The 26,014-nt window shown below is 36.8% G+C and overlaps 16 protein-coding genes across 16 annotated transcripts; 8 read left to right on the forward strand and 8 right to left on the reverse strand.

Moving 5' to 3' along the window:
* Nucleotides 1–76: 76 nt before the first annotated feature.
* Nucleotides 77–2,604, forward strand: C9374_005153 (uncharacterized protein; the record flags this gene model as incomplete). Its single annotated transcript, XM_044694872.1, has 2 exons — nt 77–1,048; nt 1,186–2,604. The coding sequence occupies 2 exons, from the start codon at nt 77–79 to the stop codon at nt 2,602–2,604; spliced, it is 2,391 nt and encodes a 796-aa protein (XP_044548252.1).
* A 53-nt stretch (nt 2,605–2,657) lies between these two features.
* Nucleotides 2,658–4,038, forward strand: C9374_005154 (uncharacterized protein; the record flags this gene model as incomplete). Its single annotated transcript, XM_044694873.1, has 3 exons — nt 2,658–2,797; nt 2,932–3,776; nt 3,944–4,038. The coding sequence occupies 3 exons, from the start codon at nt 2,658–2,660 to the stop codon at nt 4,036–4,038; spliced, it is 1,080 nt and encodes a 359-aa protein (XP_044548253.1).
* Nucleotides 4,039–4,113: 75 nt separating this feature from the next.
* C9374_005155 (uncharacterized protein) lies at nt 4,114–4,764 on the reverse strand (the record flags this gene model as incomplete). Its single annotated transcript, XM_044694874.1, has 1 exon — nt 4,114–4,764. One exon carries the CDS (start codon nt 4,762–4,764, stop codon nt 4,114–4,116), a length of 651 nt encoding a protein of 216 aa, XP_044548254.1.
* Nucleotides 4,765–4,899: 135 nt separating this feature from the next.
* C9374_005156 (uncharacterized protein) lies at nt 4,900–5,729 on the reverse strand (the record flags this gene model as incomplete). The annotated part of the gene is made up of 2 exons (XM_044694875.1): nt 4,900–5,261; nt 5,312–5,729. The coding sequence occupies 2 exons, from the start codon at nt 5,727–5,729 to the stop codon at nt 4,900–4,902; spliced, it is 780 nt and encodes a 259-aa protein (XP_044548255.1).
* Nucleotides 5,730–6,038: 309 nt separating this feature from the next.
* C9374_005157 (uncharacterized protein) lies at nt 6,039–7,374 on the reverse strand (the record flags this gene model as incomplete). Its single annotated transcript, XM_044694876.1, has 2 exons — nt 6,039–6,860; nt 6,910–7,374. 2 exons carry the CDS (start codon nt 7,372–7,374, stop codon nt 6,039–6,041), a joined length of 1,287 nt encoding a protein of 428 aa, XP_044548256.1.
* Nucleotides 7,375–7,438: 64 nt separating this feature from the next.
* C9374_005158 (uncharacterized protein) lies at nt 7,439–9,136 on the reverse strand (the record flags this gene model as incomplete). Its single annotated transcript, XM_044694877.1, has 4 exons — nt 7,439–7,945; nt 8,007–8,069; nt 8,139–8,265; nt 8,373–9,136. The coding sequence occupies 4 exons, from the start codon at nt 9,134–9,136 to the stop codon at nt 7,439–7,441; spliced, it is 1,461 nt and encodes a 486-aa protein (XP_044548257.1).
* Nucleotides 9,137–9,378: 242 nt separating this feature from the next.
* On the reverse strand, nt 9,379–9,909 carry C9374_005159 (uncharacterized protein; the record flags this gene model as incomplete). Its single annotated transcript, XM_044694878.1, has 1 exon — nt 9,379–9,909. The coding sequence occupies one exon, from the start codon at nt 9,907–9,909 to the stop codon at nt 9,379–9,381; it is 531 nt and encodes a 176-aa protein (XP_044548258.1).
* A 261-nt stretch (nt 9,910–10,170) lies between these two features.
* On the forward strand, nt 10,171–12,651 carry C9374_005160 (uncharacterized protein; the record flags this gene model as incomplete). Its single annotated transcript, XM_044694880.1, has 1 exon — nt 10,171–12,651. One exon carries the CDS (start codon nt 10,171–10,173, stop codon nt 12,649–12,651), a length of 2,481 nt encoding a protein of 826 aa, XP_044548259.1.
* A 710-nt stretch (nt 12,652–13,361) lies between these two features.
* C9374_005161 (uncharacterized protein) lies at nt 13,362–13,949 on the forward strand (the record flags this gene model as incomplete). Its single annotated transcript, XM_044694881.1, has 1 exon — nt 13,362–13,949. The coding sequence occupies one exon, from the start codon at nt 13,362–13,364 to the stop codon at nt 13,947–13,949; it is 588 nt and encodes a 195-aa protein (XP_044548260.1).
* A 444-nt stretch (nt 13,950–14,393) lies between these two features.
* C9374_005162 (uncharacterized protein) lies at nt 14,394–16,049 on the reverse strand (the record flags this gene model as incomplete). Its single annotated transcript, XM_044694882.1, has 1 exon — nt 14,394–16,049. The coding sequence occupies one exon, from the start codon at nt 16,047–16,049 to the stop codon at nt 14,394–14,396; it is 1,656 nt and encodes a 551-aa protein (XP_044548261.1).
* A 258-nt stretch (nt 16,050–16,307) lies between these two features.
* On the forward strand, nt 16,308–16,763 carry C9374_005163 (uncharacterized protein; the record flags this gene model as incomplete). The annotated part of the gene is made up of 1 exon (XM_044694883.1): nt 16,308–16,763. The coding sequence occupies one exon, from the start codon at nt 16,308–16,310 to the stop codon at nt 16,761–16,763; it is 456 nt and encodes a 151-aa protein (XP_044548262.1).
* A 200-nt stretch (nt 16,764–16,963) lies between these two features.
* On the forward strand, nt 16,964–17,280 carry C9374_005164 (uncharacterized protein; the record flags this gene model as incomplete). Its single annotated transcript, XM_044694884.1, has 2 exons — nt 16,964–17,048; nt 17,117–17,280. 2 exons carry the CDS (start codon nt 16,964–16,966, stop codon nt 17,278–17,280), a joined length of 249 nt encoding a protein of 82 aa, XP_044548263.1.
* A 193-nt stretch (nt 17,281–17,473) lies between these two features.
* Nucleotides 17,474–19,491, forward strand: C9374_005165 (uncharacterized protein; the record flags this gene model as incomplete). Its single annotated transcript, XM_044694885.1, has 3 exons — nt 17,474–17,626; nt 17,736–18,199; nt 18,255–19,491. 3 exons carry the CDS (start codon nt 17,474–17,476, stop codon nt 19,489–19,491), a joined length of 1,854 nt encoding a protein of 617 aa, XP_044548264.1.
* A 132-nt stretch (nt 19,492–19,623) lies between these two features.
* Nucleotides 19,624–21,487, reverse strand: C9374_005166 (Catalase, putative; the record flags this gene model as incomplete). The annotated part of the gene is made up of 4 exons (XM_044694886.1): nt 19,624–20,743; nt 20,850–21,038; nt 21,189–21,317; nt 21,459–21,487. 4 exons carry the CDS (start codon nt 21,485–21,487, stop codon nt 19,624–19,626), a joined length of 1,467 nt encoding a protein of 488 aa, XP_044548265.1.
* A 409-nt stretch (nt 21,488–21,896) lies between these two features.
* C9374_005167 (uncharacterized protein) lies at nt 21,897–22,845 on the reverse strand (the record flags this gene model as incomplete). Its single annotated transcript, XM_044694887.1, has 2 exons — nt 21,897–22,113; nt 22,169–22,845. 2 exons carry the CDS (start codon nt 22,843–22,845, stop codon nt 21,897–21,899), a joined length of 894 nt encoding a protein of 297 aa, XP_044548266.1.
* A 731-nt stretch (nt 22,846–23,576) lies between these two features.
* C9374_005168 (uncharacterized protein) lies at nt 23,577–24,731 on the forward strand (the record flags this gene model as incomplete). Its single annotated transcript, XM_044694888.1, has 5 exons — nt 23,577–23,627; nt 23,704–23,751; nt 23,801–23,857; nt 23,905–23,973; nt 24,018–24,731. 5 exons carry the CDS (start codon nt 23,577–23,579, stop codon nt 24,729–24,731), a joined length of 939 nt encoding a protein of 312 aa, XP_044548267.1.
* Between the last annotated feature and the right edge of the window lie 1,283 nt (nt 24,732–26,014).

Genomic DNA, 26,014 nt, shown 5'->3' on the forward strand with positions numbered 1-26,014 from the left:
TGATGACAAAGAAACATGTTTCATCCAATAATAACCTGCCTGATTCACCACAATCATTCTAATCAATTTCCAAAAAATGTTCAACGATCGCCTCGCTGCGGCAAACAGATTATCAAAGGTAGCACATCAATTTTACTTCTTTCAATCATTTCTTGGTATTCACAACACTTGTGCTCAACAACCACACTACTATTTTCATCATCATGCTCACACCAAGCATCTTGATCCATCCATCACAAAGCTGGTTAAAGATTTTATTCTAGACAAGAATGATTTCTTGCAGAAACACATTCAAACTCATGGCTCACTTCAACACATGCCTCTACTGTTTCAGTCCGATAAGAAGATGGTGTTGGAAGCTGTGAAAAAGAATGGATGTGCCTTGGAGTTTGCTTCTGAAGAACTTCGAAATGATTTACAAGTGGTTCTGACTGCCATTCGACAAAATGGCATGTCTATTCAATATGCCAGTAAGAGTTTGCGATTAGACAAGGATCTTGTCATTGAAGCTTTGAAAACAGCACCACAAGTAATTACTATTCTTATTCCCGAGTTGGTACAATTTTATAGCAACCACACGAGTAAGGAATCACTGAGCTCCATTCTTGAATTGTTCATTGTACATGAACCTAAAGTATTCAAGTTTCTACCTTCTCATTTACATGATCTTATTGAACCAAGTCGAGTACTTGTTCGAAATGGAATGCTGTTGAAATATTTCCCAAGACATGTAAAAAAAAATTATGCACACGTGATGGAAGCTGTCAGTAATCATGGACTTGCTCTCAAATTTGCTAGTCAAAAGTTGAGAAATACTGAAAACGTCATTTTAGCAGCAATTGTGAATCATGATGCAGCTCTACAATATGCTTCTGATAAATTCAAGTCGAATGAGGAATTTATTTTGTATACCATGGGATTCACACGTGGACGAACATTTATTCATGCATCTGAGGATTTGAAAAAGAATATATCTGTGATCAATCAAGCATTAAGTTATGATGGAATGCTGCTGCAATACGTTCCAGATAAGAGTGATCTCTCAATAGTAAGAAAAGCAATTCAAAACAATCCGTTAGCTCTACAATTTGTACAAAATCAATCTCTTCTTGAGAAGGACTTGATCATGTCTTGTGTGAAAAAGAATGTTCAATGCCTTAAGTATTTAAATGATCCTCATTTCAGAGGGATCGAGAGATTATTTCAGCAGCCATTCAAGCTTGTGATTCTTTTGAAACTTTACAAGAAATTATTTCACTTGTCACTGTGAAAAATCCTTCCCTGATTTGGAATGATCAAGATCTTCAAATGGATATTCTTATGAAAGCAGTTGAACATATTAGTTCATCAAACATCGATTTATTCAATGAGTTGAGTAAGAATGAAGCATTTCTTCAAAAAGCCATTGAAAAAGATTCCAAATGGTTAGCATGGTATGATATGAACTCCATGTCAAGAGAGCAATTGAAAGAAATGATTTCTAAATATGGATTGAAAGAATTTTCTGAAAAATATATCAATTACACCTCTGACTATGATCTTGTCATGCATGCAATCACTACCAATGGTGGACATAATCTTCAATATGCTTCTGAATCACTTCGATCCAATTTGGAAATTGTTAATGCTGCCATTGAAAACGATGCAAGCACCATTCGATTTTGTGGTAAAACCATTTTAGGGAACAACGAAATCATGAAAAGGGTCATTGAGAAAGAGCCACAATACTTTATCTATGGAGACGCTACTCAATTATTATCCAATAAGGAAATGGTACTTTTCATTTTGCAAGAATTTAAAGCCAAAAAATACCACCCAACGATGGACTCGGTCTTGATCAAACTGTTAGAAGGACTCTCTGAAGAATTGCGCAATGATGAAGACGTTGCCACTCTCTGTGCAGATATTCGTAGCGGTTTAAGCTTGCATTATTTTTCACCTCATATTCGAAGTAATTTGCATGTCATGTCACATGCCATTGCCAATGATCCCTTCTCGGTTCAATTCATTCCAGAAAATTCCGAATTGAGAAATAATTTTGAATTCATGATGCGTGTCGTTTCCTTGTCCGGACAATTGCTCTGTTATGCCAGTAAGGAGCTCCAAGATCATGCAGAACTCGTTTTCCAAGCTTGTAAATCTTGTTCCAATGCTTTAGAATTTGCTTCTCTTCGCTTACGAAATGATTTCAATTTAGTATTGAAAGTCGTTCAATTAGAGTGCAATACATTTAATTCTGTGTTGGCATTTGCTTCTAAGGAACTCCAAAATAATAAGGAAATTGTGTTGAATGCCATTCAAAGAAATCCTCGTGCTTACTTGGAGGCATCAGAGAAACTTCAAGCAGATGAGCAAGTGGCTATGGAAACTGTTTCCCAAAATGGTATATTCTTGTACTTTATGCCCGAGTCCATTCGAAATAATCTTGAGGTTGTTTTGAGAGCAGTTGAAAATGATCCTTGGAGTTATGCTTTTGTGACAAGTGACAGTATACGAAATCATGAACAAGTCATAAAGATTGTAGGACTCGAATTGATTGAGAAGATTGATCGATACGACCAAGATGAAGTATTTAGAATGCGCTATCTAGCCCTCTACGATTAAGCTTGACTGATTAAATTTTTCGTGTGAACAATTTTCCAAAAAAAGATTTAAAAATGTCTGATGAAGATCTTATACGAACTGGCAAATCTTCCAAAATATTGTCCGTTGTGTGTGTCGTGACTGTCTTGATTGGATGTGTTATCTTTGTCGGATTAGTCACAGTTCAAACGTTATATCTTTCTAAACGTATAAGGTAAGATTGTTCTTTTTGATCAGATCGTTTCAAAATAATAACATTGTCATTCAACCACCTCTCGATCGAAATACAATGCTATAAAATCAATACCAACACTTGTTATAATAATATCAATTTCTAAAATTACATAGACAATCAGGAATTATATTTCCAAATCCACCATACACCAAAGATTCAGATTGTCTTCATTTTCTCGTCATTGGAGATTTCGGAAGAGGAAATGAAATGCAAAAACAAGTGGCACAATCCATGGGTGATTATTGTCAACAACACGATGGATGTGACTTTGTAATTGGAACTGGAGACAATATATATCCAGATGGAGTGAAATCTATCAATGATGAACAATTTAAATCAAAATTTGAAGATATTTATACGCATCCAAGTTTGAATCAGTTGGATTTTTATATGGTGTTAGGAAATCATGACTATCGTTCAAATCCTCAAGCAGAAATTGAATATTCGAAAATGAGTACGCGATGGAAACTGTTGGATTACTTTTATGAATTGAAAAAGAAATCAAGATTAGGAGGATTTGAATTGAATTTGATTTTCACAGATACAACTCCATTTCACAGATTGTTTTATTGGGATCCTAAAATTAATAGTACAGCATTGAATGAACAAAAAAAGAGAATTCCAGAACAAATGAAATGGTTACGACAAACCTTGACTTCTCATGAACCAAGAGGAGATTCTACATGGAGTATTGTTGTGGGTCATAGTGCCGTCTATTCTGCGAGTTCTCACTACGATTCTCAACCCTTAATTGACAATTTTGAGCCCTTATTCAAACAATTTCAAGTTCCATTGTACTTGTGTGGTCACGATCACTATTTGGGATGGCTAGCTAATCGACTCATTACCAATGAAAAGGAAAAAACTCAATACGTTGTGAGTGGAGCTGCAGGAGGAAACATTTATGACCGATTGAAGTATAATGCGAACTTGTTGAATTATTATATTGGACCAGGTGGTAAGGTAAGTGTGAGTGAAAATAATAATGTTGTACTCTAGAATTCACAAATTTGTGTAATGATTGTGTTGAAATTGTATTTGATAATTAACCGTCGTGTTGTTGGAGTAGTAGTAGTTTAATTGTAGTGTGTTTTGTGGTATTTACCAAGTTGGATGGATGGTTAGGATTCTTCTCGGTGGAAGTTCAAAAAGAACTCATATTTGTTAGAGCATTAGATGAGAACGGAAAGGAAATTTTCAAGTTTAGAATTGATAAGTGAGACTGAAACTATTATTGTTCAACTCTGTAAAAAACACCTCCTTGTTCTTTCCGAATGTAAATACTAATGGATTATTTAAAACATGGCCAGGATGAATCCAATCAAGAATGAACTTGTCAATGGATAATTATCCTTTGTATATTCTCTTAATTTTTCCCATTGTTCTAAAATCGTTTCCTTAATATTCATTCGTTTAATGTGTTGGTTAGCTGCTTCAATTCCCATTTTGGCCAACATTTCATATTGCTCCAAATTGCTGGGCTCATTGTCCTGTTGTTGTTTTTTCCTCTTCAAAGCTTCTCGATTGAGTGCTGTAAACGTAGATCCAGCCAAAAGTAGTGCTGCAACGGCTCCGAAAACCACCCGAGATCCAATCCGTACTATATTTCCACTCATATAACCTCCACAAACACCTACTCCAACAGAAATGAGAAGAGCTTTTGAACTGTCGGATTTGGTTGGTAGGAGTGTTGGTGATGAAGACATTTTAGAGATTACTTGTGATGGTGATGCCATCATGGTTGGATCCGTAATAACCCGATGGTCTTGATCCTGTGGTTGTTGTTGTTGTTTTTGATCATTGAGAATTAATTCATTCACCTCCAATCCGGGGTAGAGGTGGAATGTTGTGTTGTTGTTGTTAGCTGTTGTTTGTGTGGTGCCATGATGATGATTATATTCCAATAAGGAAGCAGCTTCTTCCAGCATTTGATCGTGAGAAGACATTTTTTAAAATGCTTTTTCATATAAATTAATAAATTTGGTTTTTGGAAACTTGCAAGGTGACAAATTTATATACGATAACAGTACTCTTAGACTCACGCTTAATGTATCTACAGGATCTTATGAAGTGTTACTTGATTATTTTGTCTCTTCTTGAACTTGGCTAATAGCAAAAGCATATCTGTATGCAACTTCCTTGTAGGACTCGTAACGTTGACTGGCTCCACCATGTCCTTGTTTCATGTTTGTTTTGCATAGAACGAGACTTGGAGTTGGAAAGTGACGTGTTCTATTTGGTGTTGCATAAAAATGGCGAACCTTTGCAACAAATTTTAATCCTTCCCAATACTGAACTCTTGAATCATTCAATGCATGGTCAATGAGTAAAGCTGGATAAGGTTTTGTAATATTTTCCTCCTTATCAATATTGTCATAAGGTGAATAAGACAACATGTATTCGAAATGTGCTACGTTTTGTGGATTACCCCATTCATCGTATTCTAGAATTAAAGTGTAAAAGTTATGGATTGATTGTTCAATGTACACATACCTGTGACTGATAATGGAATGGATGAATCTGACATGGAATTAATGATATCAACAAATGGAACTTCCAAAATTGCAGCTCTAAATAATTCAGGTTTAAAAGCAATTACACCACCAATCAATAGTCCACCAGCACTTCCTCCCTCGATCACTAGTTTGTTGGTGCTCGTCCAACCTTCCTTAATCAAATATTCAGCACAATCGATAAAGTCGAAAAAGCTATTTTTCTTATTCAATAATTTTCCATCAAGATAATGACCTCTACCATTCTCAGAGCCACCCCTCACATTTGCAATGGCATAGACAAATCCTCTATCAAGAAGAGAAAAAGTAGCGTGTGAAAAATAAGCATCAAGCGAACATCCATAGGCTCCATATCCATATAGAAGAAGTGGATGTCTGCCATTCAATTCTATTCCCATATCTGAAGAGTCTCGTCGTTTAAAACGAGTCCAACCGGAATTTTAACTCCATCTCTTGCTGTAACCATTATTTTTCGTTGAATATACTTGCTTGGATCGTAACCTCCCAATACCACCTCTTGTTTGAGAATTGTAAATTGGTGGTTTTGCATATCATATTCATAAGTTGTCGTTGGAGTAATAAATGATGAGTACACAATTCTAATTTGAGCACAATCGAAATTATAATTTTCTGAAGGTCCTAACTCATAGGAGGGTTCATTAAATGTCACTTCTTTGGGTGGATTGCATTGTGAGGATCCAGTATTGTCAATTTGGAACTCCTTCTGATCTTCCAAATAATGCAAGATGGTTTTTAAAGCAAATAAGATCCTCAATATAAAACTCAGAATTGTAAGGCAGTACTTCTTCAAGATTATTGAAATCAGGGTTCTCAACAGGAGTTCTCATTAATCTAAAATTGACAAACCCATCATCATTGTGCCAAACGTAGAAATGCTTGGTGTGATGAGAAATGTAAAACTCAACTCCTTCTTTTCTCTTCTTATTAGCAAAGAGCTTTAAATTATCTTTTGGTAAATCATCTGTTCTTACATAATAGTACTCGGACGTGTTATTAGAACAAGTGTCCACAAATATAAATTCTTCAGATAATGTCTTGGATACTGAAACAAAAAATTTTTCATCAAGCTCTTCAAATATCAATTCACATTCTGCTTTCACGCTTAATGGTTCACAATCTTCCAGCTTGTCAACAAAACTGTTCATTTCAAGAGTTTTCCTATAAACTCTAAATGGTCTATGTGCTTCATCGCAGACAGCAAATACAACTGTTCTAGAATCATTGCCAAATTCAAAGCTTGTGTCCAAATTTTCTTCCTTACTAAAAAAGAAAGAATAAATTTTGCCATTGGACAAATCCTTAAAATACAAATCATAAAACTCATCTCCATCTACATCAATGGAGAATGCCATAATATTTTGGTCAGGCGAAATTTCATACATTCCTAGCTCTAAAAAATCGGTTTCGAGTTCTTTGGCTAATTCATTCAAATCTATTAGAATTTCTTCTTCTTTACCTTCTCCAAGAGCTTTTCTACAATATATCTTGTAATCCTTTCCATCTTCCGTCTGTCGTGGAATATTGGTTCAATGTAAAATGATGTCAACAATCACGTACCCTTGAATAATACAAATAGTCCTTCCAAACATATGGCACTGATTCATCGGTTTGCAAGATTCGGTTTTTAATTTCCTTGAAGATGGTATCTTGCAAATTCTTCAACGGCTTCATCTTTTCCTTTTGATATTGATTTTCGCTCTCTATCAATTTTCTCACAGCACCATTTTCTCGTTCTCGGAGCCAATAATATGGATCCGATAGTTTTCGTCCATGATAGGAGGTGATATGATCTTTTCTCTCAGCTACGATTTTTGGTATGTCTTCAGGAGAATGGCATCCAATCCTCGGAATAGTTTCGTTTGTGGCATCTATATCAATATGAAGCATTTTTCTTTGAATCGAACAAATGTTGCTATGGAAATGACCACTCTGATTACTTTTCAAATGAGAATAGAGGGATTTGACGAAATCACCATGACAATGATGACTTGTGGAATTTCTTGTGAAAAGCTGTTTGAACATTTTTTGTGGATTTAGTTGGTATTATTTGAAATATCTTTATGCTATTAAATTAATGGGAAGGAGCCTAGTTGTGATCATCCATCATGTGTGTTTGGTGTTGCAGAATGTACTGACGGAAACTCTCAACTTCTGCCTCTACTAAAATCTTAATGTCTTCAGTTTTAATGTCCTCACTAAATTGATAATCAAATCTTGCCTTACAAAAGTAGCTGTTCTCATTACAGGATGGATCCAAATTGTATTCATCAGGATCAAACATTTCTTTCAAGTATGGATGTTTTAAGGCGTCTTGAACGGTGATTCGTTTTTCAGGATCCCATGTCAACATTCTTTCGAGTAAATCGATAGCAAGTAGGTTTGTGACATGAGAAAAAACTTGAGCAAAGTTTTTCTTTTCGTAATGCTGCTTGAAATTAGTTCTAAGGAACTTAATTCCCTCACTACATCCTCTCACCTCTTCGTTGCTTGGAGTTCCTATCAATCGAAGAATCAATTCGAGTTGGTCTTTAAAGTCTTTTCCTGGAAATAAGATGGGTCTTCCATTCTTGTGAAGTGGTTTTACCAGCAATTCCTTTTCAAATTTTTAATTTCAAAATAAATATGTTTCTCCTGAAATGTTGTACGGTACTTACGGCAAAAATACAACCAATGGACCACATATCCATGGCTGCATGAAGTTTGTTCCAATAAAGAATCTTTCATTAATAAATAGATGATAGTATTAAGAATTTTGCCACAAATGTAAAAACCAACTAAATACATACCACTTCTGGACTTCTATACCACCTAGTCACCACATATTTAGAATCCTCAGGATAATCCTGTCCAATAGCTCTACTTAAGCCAAAATCACAAATTTGCAAATCCAAGTCTCTGTTTAACAGAATATTGCTTGGCTGTTCACAATACTTGATATGCAAAAAGTACAAAAATCAAAACATACTATATTGGACAATATTATCCAATAATGAATAAACATAAAATTACCAATTAATTACCTACCCTTCAAGTCTCTATGAATAATATTACTGCTATGCATGATGTTTACGGCTTTGAGAATTTCATGGAGGAAATATTGGATTGATTGTTCACTAAATGTTTGATTGCTCGAAAGTAACTTTTCTAAATCAAAGTCCATCAAATTCGTTACAATATAAATACTTCCTGGTTGATAGGGATCAAAAAACAGGTCCTTCAATATCACAACATTATGTGCTTGATGAATACTAAAATGTTTTAGAATCTTGATTTCTCTCAATATTCGTTTTTGGTAATTCCTATCTCTTTCCCACAAGCTTGATACTTTCTTGATGGCCACTCTTTCATTGTTTTTGTTGTCGACTGCTGATACTACACAACCAAATCCACCAGATCCCTTGACTCCATCCATTGTATATCGTTTCGGTAAGCTGAAAGTGTTTCCATTCACCGAATATTGTACATATTCCATCTGTAAATTGGCAAACGGAACTTGTTCACGATTGACTTGCGGTTGTTGAGCATGCATAAATGATTGTTGCTGAGTTGCATAGTCTTGTTGTTGGTCCATATAATCCTGCTGTTGCTGTTGTTGAAGCAATAACCGCTGTTGTTCATCATTGTCGTATTGTTGTTGCTCAAGAAATTGTTGATTCATCATTTGATCTTTATTCTGTTGTTGATTCATAATCATGGCTTGATCGGATCCAGCAAGGTAATAGTTACTCGGAGCCAAGCCATGATGAGATTGTTGTTGATGATTCGAGTGTTGTTGTGGCAACATTTTTTATTGTGTTGAGTCGCCGAAGCTCATTCCCTCATCGCTGCCAAAAAGTTCATATGGTGGGTGATGATGCTGAACTGAAAATGTAAAATTGAGGTAAAAGGAATGTATGAAAATATCACAAAAGGGCGAATTCATTGACATGTAGTATTGTATTTAAATTGAAAAAAACCTTTTCGAAGGAAGAAGGAATGGGGCGATTGAATTTGATCTTTGTGGTCCGAATGCAATGCATGTACAGATTAATTATTCGTTGATAAAATTACTCCATTATCAGAAATATCACTAAACGTGGCTATTGGATTAGAATGAATATGTACACTCAATATCTTAATATCTTGCAAGGGTTTATATTTGTTGTCAACGGGTATTGATTCCATCTTATCTAACACTTTAAATCCATCAATGACTTTTCCGAATACTGCACATTGATTATTTAATTGTGGTTGAGGTCCATACGTGATATAAAATTGACTCGAATTTGTATTAGGTTTTGATCTATTGGCCATTCCGACAATTCCTCGTTCATTATGAGTCAATTCTTCACTAAATTCATCTTCAAAGAATTTTCCATAAATTGATGTACCTCCTTTGCCCGTTCCTTCTCGATCTCCACCTTGAATAATAAATCTAGGTACATTCCGATGAAATATTGTGTTATCATAATATCCCGAAGCACATAACGCTAAAAAGTTCTTGCAAGTTTTGGGGCATTGCTCGCAAAATAATTCAATTTTAATTGGACCTAGATTGGTTTCTAAAGTTAGGGACATTTTTTTATACGTAAATATAACGAATATTTGGCTTTGTTGAAGGTGTTGTAATATTTCACTTCAAAAAGATAGAACATTCAGAGCGAAAGACAAAGTAGTCGAAAACACTCCCTTTTTAATCTGTTGATAAGCAAGGTGAAATTAATGAAGTTTTAATTGTTGTTTTTTGTTTTTTCAAAATTAAAAAAAATACCTGAACATCATCCATTGGTGCGCAGTATTGAAATTTGTAATTACCGGAAACATATAATTGAAGTAATAATGATACCATCATCTAGTAACAATAGTAATAGAGATGAAAGGCCAATTGAAACTGTAAATATTGAAGATCAAGCAGCATTGAAGAAGAGAAGAAAAAAGGAAGAAACAGAGGCTAAAAAGAAAAAACAAAAATGCGATCAAATCCTGGATGATTTAGATAATGAAGTCACAAAGAAGGCACAAGAAACACTTGTCCGAGACATTTTCAGTCAAAGAAAAGACATTCAATTTGATCATTCAAGTCTCACTCTCAAGGAAGACCACAAATTGCGACCAATTTGGATTTGCTCTGGTACTGATGGACTATTCCATATTTTCATGGAAACATTTTCTCCAATCTATCAACAAGCCTATGATTTTTTAGTTGCAGTGGCTGAGCCAGTTTCTCGTCCAGAAAATCTTCACGAATATATTTTGACAGAATATTCTCTTTTTGCTGCTGTTAGTATTGGTATGAACACTGAACAAATAATTCAAGTTTTGGAGAAGCTGAGCAAGGTAAAATTGCCAGATACGTTAATCACCTTTATTAAGGAAGTAACAAGAAAATATGGTAACGTCAAACTTGTTCTACAGAAGAATCGCTTTTTCATCGAGTCGCATCACTTTAGTGCCATGGAAAAATTATATGACGATTCAGTTATTAGTTCAGCTGCTGTAATTCCTGACCGAACAGAATTTCCTAACATTGATAAGAGTGGAAGATTCATTATTAGATCAAGATCAAAGCAAGCTGAATTAGAAAAGTTCCAAAAGCAAGCATTGGCTTCGAATACTTCATCAGTTCAAGGAAAAATTCAAACTGAAATGATTCGTGCAGTCAATCAAATTGACGATGAGGATGACGACGCAGATGATTTTGATGTCTCTTCTGTTGTGGAAACATACTACCAATTTGAGATTAATCCTAACGAAGTTGAGCATGTCAAGAAGAGATGTATCGAAATTGGCCTTCCCACACTAGAAGAATATGATTTCAGAAATGATGTTGCAAACAAGTCATTGAGCATCGATCTTAAACCTACAACTACCATCCGTTCATACCAAGAAAAATCTCTAAGCAAAATGTTCAGTAATGGAAGAGCTAGAAGTGGTATTATTGTGCTGCCGTGTGGTGCTGGAAAAACGTTAGTTGGAGTCACTGCGGCTTGTACTGTTAAAAAGAGAACGCTAGTATTGTGCATTAACTCTGTGAGTGTTTTGCAGTGGAAAAATCAATTTAAATTATGGAGTACAATTGACGAAAATCGTGTCATCATTTTCACATCTCAAGACAAAGATCCACTTCCCAAAGATGATGAACCTTTGGTCATTATTACAACTTATACCATGCTTACACATCAAAGAAAGAGAAGTGGTGAAGCAAAAGAGGTAATGGACCATATTGAAAGTAGAGAGTGGGGCTTACTTGTCCTGGATGAAGTGCATGTTGTGCCAGCCACCATGTTTAGAAATGTATCGAGGGTAAAATCCCATTGCAAGCTTGGTCTAACCGCCACTCTTGTTCGTGAAGATTCGAGAATTGAAGATTTGTACTTTTTGATTGGTCCCAAATTGTATGAGGCCAATTGGCTCGATCTTCAAAAAAAGGGTCACCTTGCTAATGTCCAATGTGTTGAAGTGTGGTGCCCAATGACTGCTGAATTTTATGCCGAATATTTGACTGCCAATGCTAAGAAGAAAACTCTGTTCTATGTAATGAATCCGAACAAATTCAGAGCTTGTGAATTTTTAATTCGATACCATGAAAAGCAAGGAGACAAGATTATTGTGTTTAGTGACAATGTGTTCTCATTGCAAGAATATGCCGAAAGACTCAAACTTCCATACATTTTCGGTAACACTAAACAACAAGAAAGAGTGTATTGGTTGAATCAATTCAGACAAGGGAATCAATATAACACTATTTTCATTAGTAAGGTTGGTGACACAGCTATTGACATTCCAGAAGCAACTGTCATTATTCAAATTTCGTCTCACTTTGGAAGTAGAAGACAAGAAGCACAACGTCTTGGACGTATTTTACGTCCTAAGGGAGGAGGATTGAAAAATCAACAAGCTTATTTTTATACATTGGTCTCTCAAGATACACAGGAAATGTACTACTCAACCAAGAGACAACAATTCTTAATTAACCAAGGTTACAGTTTCAGAGTGTTACCAGATATCCAAAAGTACTATGAGCAAGGAGCAAGCGAATTAGGCTTGTCCCTAAGTCACATGACATCCAAGAAGGATGAATTGGAAATGCTTGCTGTTGTAAGAAAGGCAGATGATGCAAGAGGTCAAGAAGAAAAGATTACAGTAGACGATGAAAGTGCTCAACAATCAACCTCTATGGCACAACTTTCAGGAGGTCAAGGAGTTGTGTATCAAGCATTTGACACTAGTGGTGGTTCTTCAAAGAAAAAGAGAAATAAGTCTGCAGCACCAACAGTTCATCCACTCTTCAAAAACAGAGCTTCTTCATCCAAAGATTAAATGTGATCATTCTACAAAAATGTATTAATGCTTTTTCGAGTGAAATTTGTCACGAAGTAATTAAGTCTCGTTTGGTGTTCACAAGAGCTAAGTGGTACAACATGATCACTGTTGCTGACGATTCTGTCAAACCCATCGCGAAAAGAAAGACAATGTTTAATTCATTGAGATACCATTATAGCTTGTTGCAAGTACCTAAAATTGTACAGGGCCAGTACCATCACAGTATTATTCACGAAAAGTAACAAGAAAAAGCAATTCCTGAAGTTTTTAAGGCAACATCGATTGTCACCAGTGTTAGCACTCATCCCCGTCAGAACTTTTGGCTGTGTTGAAAAAGAATCAAAATCGAACCGAAGTCATAACCAAAAACAACTTGGGATCAATAACCAATTTCGATAAAGTGCTGAAAACGTTCCAAAAATGATGGCAATTCAACCATTTTGTAGCTTCGATTATTCTAACAAAAACAGATACTTTTTATTGAAAAAAACTTTTCCTATTTTTGGAGATGACTATTCACAGGTTTTAGAAGAACTGTATTACTCTCGAAGATTCATTTGCAATTCTTTGAAGTATTTGGTTCAAGATATTTTCGACAGATTTGGGATACTCCCAGTGAAGTGTTGTGTCCAGGGTCATCAAAATGAACTATAAATCCAATGTTGCTACTTAACCATGGACAAACCTAGCGATCAAAAGTAAAGAAAATGTCTATTACAATACACAACAACACCCAATATTACATTCATGTGGTGTTGTCACAGGTTGGTCCACTCTACGATGCAGTGATACCTCCTGGCCAAGAATACACATTCCAAACAGGAAGGGTTTACTTTACCATCTCCGCCACAAAGTACGATCATGAGGAACAGTGCAACCGCATTTCTACCGCTGATATTGCGTTACCGATCGTTGGGTTGTCAACGCTTGTGGGAGTAGTTGCAACGAGTTTGGCTGGATTAGGTGTTGGTATCTATGTAGGTATTAGTACTGGCGCTCTGGCTGCTTGTGTTGAAGCTGGGACTATCTCTGTTTGTTCATGCTGTGCTGCTGCTGGTGTTGGTGCTGCTGGTACAGGTACTGGTACTGCTGCTAGTGCTGTTGGGGTGGTTGAAAAAAGTGTTGAGGCAGGCAAAATGATGCTTGTTAAAGATGTAGCAGGGTTTGTTAAAAAGTTGTTACCAATGGGCTATAGTGGAGAAGTTAATCAGAGAAATGTATTAGCCAGAAATAAGGGGGTCCATTGGCATGTCGATTTGATGAATGGCGTTTTGAGTCTTAGAAAAGGAGACTGAACGGACTGGTATGAAACCCTTAAAGTTAAAAACATCAAAAATTTGAGTGTGTAAGGAAATTATTGGACCTCTGCCAATGTTGAATAATGATGCTATTAACAACACTAAACAATCAGTAACAGGTTTACAAAAATAAATGTTCACACAGCCAATCCATGAACGAACCAACCATCTCACCAACCTACCATTCACACCATCAATTTCGGTAAGGAGTAATAGAGTTTTCGGAAGAACAAGATTATGACTGAAGATCATGAAACAAAAAGCTCTAAATCTGTCCCGTGAAAATCATCATTTTGTTTGATGGTGGCTTTTCAAGAGTCATGTTGTTGATTTTGCTTTTTGTTGGTGATTGGAAGTGAATCATTCACGTCACGTTTTCGAATTAGAATCAAACTCATCATCGCCAATCTCTACGTTCGTACAGGTGATTTGAGTGAAATATCATGCAGATGCACCTAAATAAGCGCCAAAATAGCATTGTTCCATTCTTGCTTGAAGTAGCTCATCAGTGTAATCGAAAGCAAACCCATTGCATTTCATTGCTTCCACCCAAAGATCTGGATAGATCTCCCCAAATCTTACGAGTCTTAATGCATATCCATTGTTTCTCACGGCTTCCGAAATTATTTCTTCGTCGAATTGAAAGTTGATGTCTGCATGCTCAATCGCAAGACCGTTTAGCTTGACCGCCTCTAATACAAACCCCTTGTCCTTAATCAATTCCTTAGCTGCGCAGTCTAACACTACTTCACATCCAACTTTAGCAGCTTGTAACAAGAAGTCTTTGTTGTGCAATAATTCGGTCGCAGCGAAAAGAGTTTTCTTGTCTTGTCTGATCGATTCAAATACAATTTCCCAATCTCTTTTCATGTCGTTGGATGCAACCTCAAGGGCTGCTCCTCGTTGTCGTATTGCAGATAATACCACTTCCTTATCATTCTTTAGTTCATCTGATGCATATTCAAGGGCATAGCCCTCTTGTCGAACAGCAGCTAATACCACGTTTTTATCACTCTTCATTTCTGTCGATGAATACTCGAGAGCATATCCGTCTTGATTGACAGCAGCTAACACAACCTCTTTGTCTCCTTGTAATGTAACAGAAGCATATTGTAACATATTGCCGTTCCCCTTAACAGCATGTAATGCAATCTCTTTGTCATCTCTCAATTTTTCAGGCAGCATTTCAAAAACAGAGGCATCTTGTCGAACGGCCGCAAGAGCAATCTCTTTGTCATTCTTCAGCTCTTTAGAGACATGCTCTATGGACAAGCCATCGCTTGTGACAGCGTTCAAAACAAGCTCTCTATCGCTCTTTAGATCATCCGATACATATTCTAATAAAAAGCCAAATTCTTGAACAACAGGAAGCATGATCGCTTTGTCAGAATAATCAAAAGAGACAAGCTCTGGAAATACGACTCGAAGGGCAGTCAACATAAAATCCTGATCTTTGAGCAACGTCCGTGATGCAAAGCGTAATGCTTTTTTGTTTTGCCTGGTTGCGGCAAGAACAATTTCTTTGTCTCCTTTCAAGACAAACCATATAGTCCTAATCACCATACCATCTTGGTTGGCTGCAGCCAACACTACATCTCTGTCTTCTCGGAGAGGAGTTAACCGAACAGATTTTCCATTCAGTTGAACTGCTTTCAAAACAAACTCCTTGTCATGGGTTAGCGAAGATGAAACATATTTCATGGATTTGTAGTTTTGCTTTATGGCAACTAAGGCTAGTTCCGTGTCGCTTCGCAATTTCTTGGAAGCAAATTCAAGCTCTAACCCTCGTTGTTGCACCACTTGCAATACAAAATTTCTATCATTTCGGAGTGATTTGGACGCAAATTGCAGTCCTTTTCCATATTTTAAAACATGATCCAATACAAATGGTTTGCAATTCATAAATTCAATGGGAAAGAAGTTTGAAAATTCCGATTCTTGATTCACCAACCATTTCTTCTTTCCTAATTGTTGAAGAGTAAATTTGGTACGTAATAACAATTCCTTGTTCCTAATTTCAGCCATATCCGAATGATTTTCATTGTTATCATCATCACAAAAATCAAAAATTTTCACGACACAGATTTCATTCTTCATTTTTTTCACTTCTTTGTTGGAACGTCGAAATTGTGACAAACAAAAATTCTGATCCTCGTTGGAAACAGAGTTGAGACAAACACAAGAGAAACGTTTGACAGAAAATTATAATTGGTTGAATAATGACTCGAGGGAATTCTGAAAACGTGAACGTGAAAGATAATAATGGACTTTGTAAAATTCGAAATCGATGTGAGAAAATTTGTATTGATCACACGCGCTATGATTCACTTCCAATCACCTACAAAAATCAACCACATGACTCAAGTAAAACCACCACTCACCATCAAACAAAATGAAGATATTCATGGACAGATTTTGACAAGATGTCACTTGAAAAACTGCAACATTACCAGTTCTCATCTCATTGATTGCATTGTGGAAGAGAAAAGCAATGTCTATGGAGGGTATTCTACTGGCTGTGTTTTCGATCATTGTGCAGTTACCAATGCCAATCTTAACGCATGTAAATTGAAAAACAAATCAAGCGTTCAAAGCTGCAGTTTTACGAGCTGCCAACTGGAGCAATGTCATACTGCTGGCGGTGCTTTTACATGCTGCAATGTGATGGCCGGATGTGAAGTATTCCATACAGGAACTGCTGTTTCAAGTTACTTTTCTGTGCCAATTTTTGGAAGTGGTGCCAATAACAATCCTAGTGCAGAGCCTTTGCCACTGTTTGAAAAACAATGTTCGAATCATGTTTCAAAATGAAGAACTTATTTCCGTCTATGTCTGATCTTTATTGGAACAATATTGAACTGATATCAATTTTTTAAGGAGTGCTCCTTTCCTTTCATTGTTCTCCTCTTGTTCTTGATTCCCTGGCCCAATAAATAACAAGGATCGCGTCCAACAAAAATCATCATCCAAAAAAAAGTATTCATCAAATAACTCACAATTTCACAATACTCATGGGCAAACCATCTCAAGATCAGTTAAAGAAGATTTACGGAAAGATTAAATTTGTTGATTCCTTCCCTGATTACAAGGTTCAAGGTTAGTGTTCTTTCTTTGATATTATTCATCATCATTATTATTACTTAACAATCATTGAATATTTCAAGTGGTTGATTCATTTCCTGATCTCAAGGTAAAACTTGTAGACTCTTTCCCCGATTCTGTTGGTAAATGGAAGATTGTGGACTCTTTCCCTGACTATAAAATTCAAATTGTGACTTCATTCCCTGATTTCAAGATTAAATATGTGGATAGCTTCCCAGGATTGTAATTTGGATCATGATCGTTAAATAAAATTATTGCTCCAACAAAAACCTTACTTTGGCGCAGAATAGTCCAAATAAGATGTTCATTCTGCAAACAATTAATTATTTCTAAATAAGGCTTCAAAGCGAAAACAAAGAACTAGAAAAAAATTCAAAACAGGTCCTCAGAGTTCGAGCTGTCATTCAAAATACAACACGATGAAAAGTTCTCTAACAGCATCATCCACTCAAAAGATCCTCAAGTCTAGATCATTGGGCGTGGTGTACCAACACTCATTCACGAAGAGAAATTACTCTGGTGATATCCAATCTCATAATCAATTTAAAAAGGGAGTGATCTATACGAACGAGGTGAGTTGGTAAACGATTGAATAGTAATTTAATTCATACAATGATTCGTTTTTAAAAATTCAATTTTAAACAATTTAATGATATATATACAATTCCGAAATTATTTCAGCATGGTATTGATGTGATGAATAACAGTTTGCTTAATAAGGGAACAGCGTTCTCCATGACAGAGAGAGATCGTTTAGGATTGAGAGGACTCATTCCAGCCACTATTTCCGATATTGATTTACAATTAGCAAGACTTAAGGAAAGATATGCCACTATTTCGTCCGATATTGAAAAGTACCAATTTTGTACTCAATTACAAGACCGTAATGAAACTCTCTTCTATCGTTTTGTGATGGATAACATTAAGGAAATTGCACCCATTATTTACACTCCAACAGTGGGCAAAGCCTGCGAAAACTTTTCTCACATTTTCCGTAAATCAAGAGGAATGTTCTTTTCAACTTTGGACAAGGGTGAAATGAGATCTATGGTTTTCAATTGGCCTGTCGATAAAGTGGATGTCATTGTGGTGACCGATGGAGGTAGAATTTTGGGATTGGGAGATCAAGGAGCAAACGGTGATGGGTAAGTTGTTGGAATCTTGAGCCTTCTTAGAAACATAATTGTTTTCCTTATTTAGTATTCCAATTGGAAAACTCTCTCTCTATGTTGCTGCCGGTGGAATTAACCCAGGACGTGTGTTACCTGTCATGCTGGATGTTGGTACCAATAATGAAAAGCTTCTCAATGATCCTCTGTATCTTGGAAGAAAGCACAAACGTTTGACAGGTAAGGAATATTATGACCTTGTGGAAGAATGGGTGCAGGCAATTACATTGAGATGGCCTCATGTACTGATACAATGGGAAGACTTTTCGAGCGACAAGGCTGATATTGTTTTGGAAAAGTACAGAAACAGAATTTTATGCTTTAATGATGACATTCAAGGCACTGCAGCAGTGATTTTGGCAGGAGTTTTGAATTGCTTGAGAGCCACAGGTCAACAATTTTCGGACATTACCAAACACAAATTCCTTATTGTTGGTTCTGGTGCTGCTGGTATGGGAGTTGTAAGTGGCCTGAAAGATGCCATGATACGTGAAGGTTTAACTGAAGAACAAGCTCTTAAAAACTTTTACATTGTCGACAAGGACGGATTGATGACCAAGGATCGATTGAACTCTGATTTGGCAAAAGAAATGTCCGTGTCGGCTAAGAAATTTGCATCTGCTCGAGACGACATGAAAGAAGGCACACCACTGTTGGAGGTTGTTAAAAAAGCCCAACCTGATATTTTGTTGGGAATGTCCAGTCAACCAGGACTGTTTTGTGAGGAAATTCTTTCAATTTTCAATGAGGACTGCAAGAAGAGAGGCAGAACTCCAATTGTATTCCCTCTTTCCAATCCAACCTCAAAGGCTGAGTGCACTGCTGAAAGTGTTTTCAAAGCAACAAATGGAAATGCCATTTTTGCTAGTGGTAGCCCATTCCCACCTGTGACACTTCCTAACGGAACTGTGATTCAAACCTCACAAGCGAATAACATGTTTGCCTATCCTGGTGTTGGACTTGCAGCCGTTCTTTCAGGCTGTAAAAGAATTACAGACAACATGTTCTATGCTGCTTCTAAGGCGTTAGCTGCTACAGTGTCTGAGGAAGCTTTAGCAAGAAAGGAAGTTTATCCTCATGTTGAAGATATCAGAAATGTCAGTAAGAAGGTTGCCATTGGTGTGATGAGACAAGCATATATTGAAGGAAATGCTGCAAGGATTCAACATTTCAGCAAGGAATTCATTTTCAGTGATGAAGAGATGGACAAGTGGGTGTCTGAGAATATGTGGTATCCTGAATATGTACCTATCGTTGTTAAAGATTAAATGATCTGACAAGTTGTTAGATTTTTCTCGGTGATTGGTTATTCGAAATTCATGGTATTATTTATCTTCTTGCAAGCCCCAGAAAAGATGTGAACATTGTGACTCAAAAATTCTTTAATCATTCTAAATAATTTACAAGTTGTTAAGGCCCAACAACTCGGCGACTCTTCGACCATAATCCTTATCAGCCTTATAGAAGTTTTGCAATTGTCTCAATTGGATTTCTTTCTTGGCATTCTTCAAGTGCACAGCAATGTTGTGAACAAGTCTTGAACGATCATATTCAGTCATGACATCACGATAGAGGGCTCCAGCTTGAGCAAAGTCATCATTTGGATGATTGGTCTTTGAACGAGTAATGACACCAGAAACCTTAGTTGGATGTTCAATCAATTGCTTGGCCTCATAGGGTCCACCAAATGAGTTTGGTTCATAATTTGGAGCACTTCCACCATTTCCATTCACACTCATAAAACCATCTCTGAATTGAGTGTTCAATTTAGCCTTGAGTGGAGCATTGATTGGAATTTGAGCAAAGTTTGGTCCCAATCTATGTCTGTGTGTATCTGGATAAGAGAAGAGTCTTCCTTGAAGCATCTTGTCCAATGATGGTTCAATACCAGGAACCAAATTCGATGGTGAGAATGCAGATTGCTCAGTTTCAGCAAAGTAATTGTTTGGATTACGATTCAAAACCATTCTACCAACTGGAATGAGTGGATAATCCTTATGTGGCCATACTTTGGTAATGTCAAAAACGTCCCACTTGTATTTGGCAGCATCTTCGAGAGGCATAATTTGGAAGTAAACTTTCCATGCAGGGAATGTTCCTTGCTTGATTGTATTGAACAAATCACGAGTAGCATGATCTGGATCTTCACCAGCCAAACGAACAGCTTCCTCAACAGTCAAGTTCTTAATTCCTTGTTCAGTCTTGAAGTGAATCTTACACCAGAAACCTTCACCTTGTTGATTGACCAATTTGAAGGTGTGACCACTGTATCCGTTCATGTGACGATAAGAGAATGGAGTACCTCTGTCACTGAACAAGACAGTCACTTGATGGATAGATTCTGGAGTCAAACTCAAAAAGTCCCAGAATGCATCAGGATCCTTCAAGTTGGATTGTGGATTTCTCTTTTGAGTGTGAATAAAGTCTGGGAATTTAATGGTGTCACGAATGAAGAAAACTGGAGTATTGTTACCAACAAAATCATAGTTTCCTTCTTCAGTGTAGAACTTGACAGCAAATCTAACATGATTTTAAAGTGAAATGAAAACAATTTTTTTCAGTTATGAATTGTAGAATCCCAACACAGTGATCAACAACAATCATAATGATTTGAAAATATACTTACCCTCTTGGATCTCTTTCACTGTCAGCACTTCCCTTCTCACCACCTACAGTGGAGAAACGAGCAAACACTGGAGTTCTCTTACCAACACGATTCAAGAAGGCAGCTTTGGTAAATCTGGTAACGTCATGAGTGACTTCAAAATAACCATGAGCACCAGCTCCCTTTGCGTGAACGACTCTTTCTGGAATTCTGTTGAAATTTTGTTCAACGATTGAAATTATCAAAGGAATGAAAGGATGAGGTTTTGATCATTAGCATGGTTTGTATGGTGTGTGGTTATGATTCAACAAGTTATTGAAGCCATCAATCAGAGAAAATGCAAAACATTGTGATACAAACCTTTCACGATCAAAGTGAGCCAACTTGCTGATCAAATAAGTATCTTGCAAGAGGATTGGACCTTGATGACCAGCAGTGAGAGAGTTGTTGTTGTCGGCAACTGGATGGCCAAATTCATCAGTCAAAGTGCTGTGGAGTTTTATGGAAAGAATAATTTCGGATGGACAGCCATGGTGATGGTAATGAAAAAATATTTAATCATCAGTATTAACAAGAGAGAGAAACCATGATCAAGAAATGACCTGATGCTCTTGCACGGAAAATACCTACCTAGTGTAGTCGTAGTTGTAGTTGGACATTTTTTTGAAGGAGTTTTTTGTATCGCCTTTGACTCGATTCGACGACTTGAAAGAAGCGAAACGGAGAATTGACGAAACGTTGTAAAGTTGGGTTCTGGTTGGTTGGCCTCTGATTTGGTCTTTGTAGAACAAGGTTGAAGAATTTCAAAGCAGAAAATCTCATTCAACAATTGTTGGGAAAGTCCTTTATTTGAAAACGATAGAAAGTATCATATTGTGGAAATCAGCAAATCTTGTGAGTGCCGTTCCAAAGTTTCTCTTGTCGTTTTGTTGATCACCATCTTGCTTTCCAATTGAAAAAGGTTCAACAAATCCTGGAACTCTTGAATCCAATCAGAGATGGTCGATGGAGGACCCACCTCAGTTTATTCATTTGTACATTAAATAAATTATGTAAGCTGTCCAAAATTTACAGATGGTTGGATATTTGCTGTTGTACCGACCGTGGTTTTGGTAAATCCTTTGAGATTTCCTCCGTCCTAGAATTTCGTCCCTTTCCGTTTAACGAAGTGTCAGATTTTCGTTTCTTTGAATTTTGTTGAGCATTTTCACAATCTGGACACACATATGTACTAATAGAATTTGCTTGGTATTTCTTCAAACCCAAACATCTTCCATGGAACCATCTAGAAAATAATTATACGAGTTATTGAATATTTAAAGGCAAATTCAAGTACTTACTTATCACAACGATCACAAGCGATCATCCAACCATATGAAGCTGGCCTGTTGCACTTGCAATATAACGTTTCATCTTCACTCGAATCCTCGTCAGAGTCATTTTCTTCCTCGTCGCTAGCAGAATTTTCATCCTCGCTCTCCTCTTTCTTTTTTCTGTCCCTGTTGATGAATTGGCGTTTCTTCTTGGATTTTGGTGAGGAATCAGAATTGCTGGAGTGACCATTATTGATGGTTATGGTCGAGGTACCATTCTTTTTTGATCCTGAATCCTCGGGTGATGAATGATGGGTTGAAGAGGAGGCATTGGTTGTGGTAGACTCGTTAGATGGGGACGTTGAAGAAAATGCTTGATGTTGTAATGACGCTAGGGCATCAATAGTTGATGATAGTATATTTGAAGTAGTTTCTGATGTGGGATTATTTTGTGGGTGGGCTTCTTCTTTGATTGCGAAGATTGTTGTTGGAGAGGTATTTGTGGTAGTGTTGGTAGAGTCGTTGGTGGTACTATTGTTATTATTCGTTGTGGTGGAGGTGGTTGGAAACAAGATAGTGGAAGGAAAGTCTGAACGATCAGAATTGCCTATTACCGTGGTTGGAGACATCTTTGATGGCGTGTAGAGTCTCTTTTTGAATGGAACACTTTTCATTTGTTCCATGGTAGAATATTCGTGAATCATATTGTATGATGATGGAGTGGTGGGACGAGTGTGATTGGTAGTATTAGTTTTGTAAATAGGATGGTATTATATCTACGAGGATGGTCAAAACCAAATTGACAATGAGATTGGACGTAAAGTACGTGGAGGGTGATGGTGGGTAGTGTCGAGCAGGTGCTAGTTCGTTGGAAATGATGATAGTACTTTTGGATATTTGCAATTTGAACGGAAAGCAATATTCTCTTCAGTATGTGATGATAATAATGGCGGTTTGGACAAGTAAATATTCTTCCGTATGTTTCTCTAATTCATAGAAGGACGTGGGGAGTGTCTTGATCGTTGGTGGATGGAGGACGATCCTTGCTAGTCCTTGTTGATGGTGATATACTATGAATTATTGTTGCGTTGGTGAGCACCAGAGTTGGAGTTGTATTTGGGCAGTCGAGTCGTGATGGTCGAGTAACTTCAAAAGAAGCAAAGGGCTTCGGCTTTACGGAGTGTTGACACGTTGTTGATGGAGTAGAATATTTTTTTCTTTGCGAGAGAGTTGATTGGGGTTACAATGCGTTTGCTTGCTATTTTTGAATCCGGCTTGGCACCACAAACTACGCCTGAGCGTAAAGTGCAAAAACTGACGAAGAAAAAATTCGGCTCGTTTTAGTAAGTCCCGGAGTCAAAAAAAATGGAGTGATTGGTCTGTGGTGTTGTTTTCTGCTTCTCACACAAAAAAACACACCAACAACACACACAACATGGAAGCTGAATTAGTGGTCATTGAAGAGGGCACTGTGCCTCTATACTGTGTAAGTAATTGATTATTACCACAACAACAACATCATCAAACAACAATTTCAACACCTACACTAATCTTTACCTCAGCTTGGTGTTTCTGATTGTGATTCGAGTTGCGAAACAAATACTAATCACGTAAGTACTAGTGAATATCGTTCACCTTGTATTGATCTCAATTATCAAGGCCAATGAATCACCAGCATTGGATAGCCAATCCACAACGAACCAGAGTACGAACAATGTAAGTATTATGTTTGTCCAGTATTCAGCAGTAACATATTTCACAAGATTCCTTCATCATCAAGCATCGAAATGAACCCTTCTCACCCATCATCACCAGTAATGACTACCTCTACAGTATGTTTCAAATTTGTTACAATGTGTTTGCTTAACTTGTTCAGGAATGGATCTTCACAGACGAAACTATATCATTTCCACCTTGCTGTCTGTTGCCTAGCACAAGCAGCTTCTCTGGTATTGTTGATGAGACACAATGTACGATAACACCAAACAACAAATGTGATGATGACAATATTTCCCAACAGAGCAAAAAACGAAAATCAAGAACCACAGATGAAGCTGCTGAAGACACTCACAAGGAATATCAATTCACTTTAGAGAAAGGACTGTTTGAATTTGTACCAAAATATAATTCCTTTAAAGAAGTACCAGATGAGAAGAAACAAATTTATGGAATTATATGGGAACAGTTCGCCAAATGTGCAAGAAATATTATTTATCAACATCTACAGATGAGATGTTCAAACTCCATCAGCCATGAAACGGTTGGATGTTGCAACCCAAACGTGTTTTATCTTGCTCTGAGGGGAACAAAGGCTAAATATTACCAATGGTATCAAGACATTTTGTGGAATGGCCTAAAGAAGAGACAGAAGTGCATTCAATTCAGATTTACTGACAGTGTTCCTCCTTTAGACAAATGCAAGCATTGGTCTGAGTTGGAAATTACTCACTCACGTCTTACACGTAAATTCGGAAAGAAGATTACGAAACACAAGATGAAAATTGTATACATTTCTCTCACATGTAATGTGGAAACTAATCAAGTGTGGACATCGTTCAAGTTTGACAAAGAATTCGAGTTTGTACAATAAAACAATTAAATTCAATCCTCAATACACTCTAAATCACAAAAAATGTAATCAAATTGAAACTTTTCATCACCGTCCACAAACCAAACCACATCTAACAACAACTTTTTTGAAGGTCAATCATATGGACTTTCAAATCAAAATCACCACACATGGTGTTCCTCTCCATTATCTTCTTTCAATGTGCAATCACCGTCATCTACCGGTTTCAGTAGCATTAATCCCGGCTCTTTTGATTCACCAAGAACATCACACCATCTTTCGAAAGAATTTATGAAGATCTGATACAACCAAACCAATCCAATTCAATGAGCTATCAGAATATCCCTATTCAATATGGAGGATGTGAACATTTATTTCAAAATCATCAATCCTATTATCCACAATCTTCTCATAATTTCTCCACAATCCAACATAACCTTGACAATCCGAACACATTATCATCTCAACCTTCACAACATGAAACCAATCAAACCAACATTCAAACACACAACAAAATACAACAATTACTTTGTCGATAAGCTAGCTTCACTCGCATAAAACAAAAGCGAGGAGGTCCACCGAGCACAGAAAACAAATTGAAAATAATTAATAATATTATTGATAATACTGATCTCAATTTCTCTCAGTTAAGCTCCAAGGAGATGCTGTTATTAAATTAAAGAACAAGAGTTTTTGCTTTTTGTTGTAATTTAATTTTTCAAGTTGACATTAATTTTCACTCCAAAAAAAATGCCTTCACCAAAAGATGAGGTCGAGTATTTTAAATCACACACCTAAACTACGATTACACAGCAACAACGTGGAACAACTTTGATGTAACTTAGATACCAAGTGATCAGTACAAAAGATGGATTTTTATCGTGTAACGAGAAACTTGTTGAACGGTGTAATGACGGTGAATGTGAGTATTATCATCAACAATCAACCAATCCTTGTATAACGAAAGGCTGAAGAGAATTGCTTTCGAAACGTTAGTAACTGGCTTTGGTACAATAGGTGTGGTCATAATCAGGAGGAGGTTCACTTTTAATGAACGAACGTCAGCACTACTGAATAAAACTTTACAAGATTCTGAACCAATCCCGGAGTTTCTGCATTTCGTTGTCAAAAAATTTTTGCCTTTTTGAGTCGAATTTTTTCGCTGGTAGTTTTCTTATGGCGTAGTTTGTGGTGTTTGGCGCCTAAAATCGCACTTGCACAAACATGGGGAAGATACTTTTGATACATCAAGGGATTCTCTGTGGTCTTGTCTCTGGTTAAACTTCAACACTGTTTCCGATAGA

This window comes from Naegleria lovaniensis (assembly GCF_003324165.1).
Source record: "Naegleria lovaniensis strain ATCC 30569 chromosome Unknown tig023, whole genome shotgun sequence".
NCBI lineage: Eukaryota > Heterolobosea > Eutetramitea > Acrasida > Naegleriidae > Naegleria > Naegleria lovaniensis.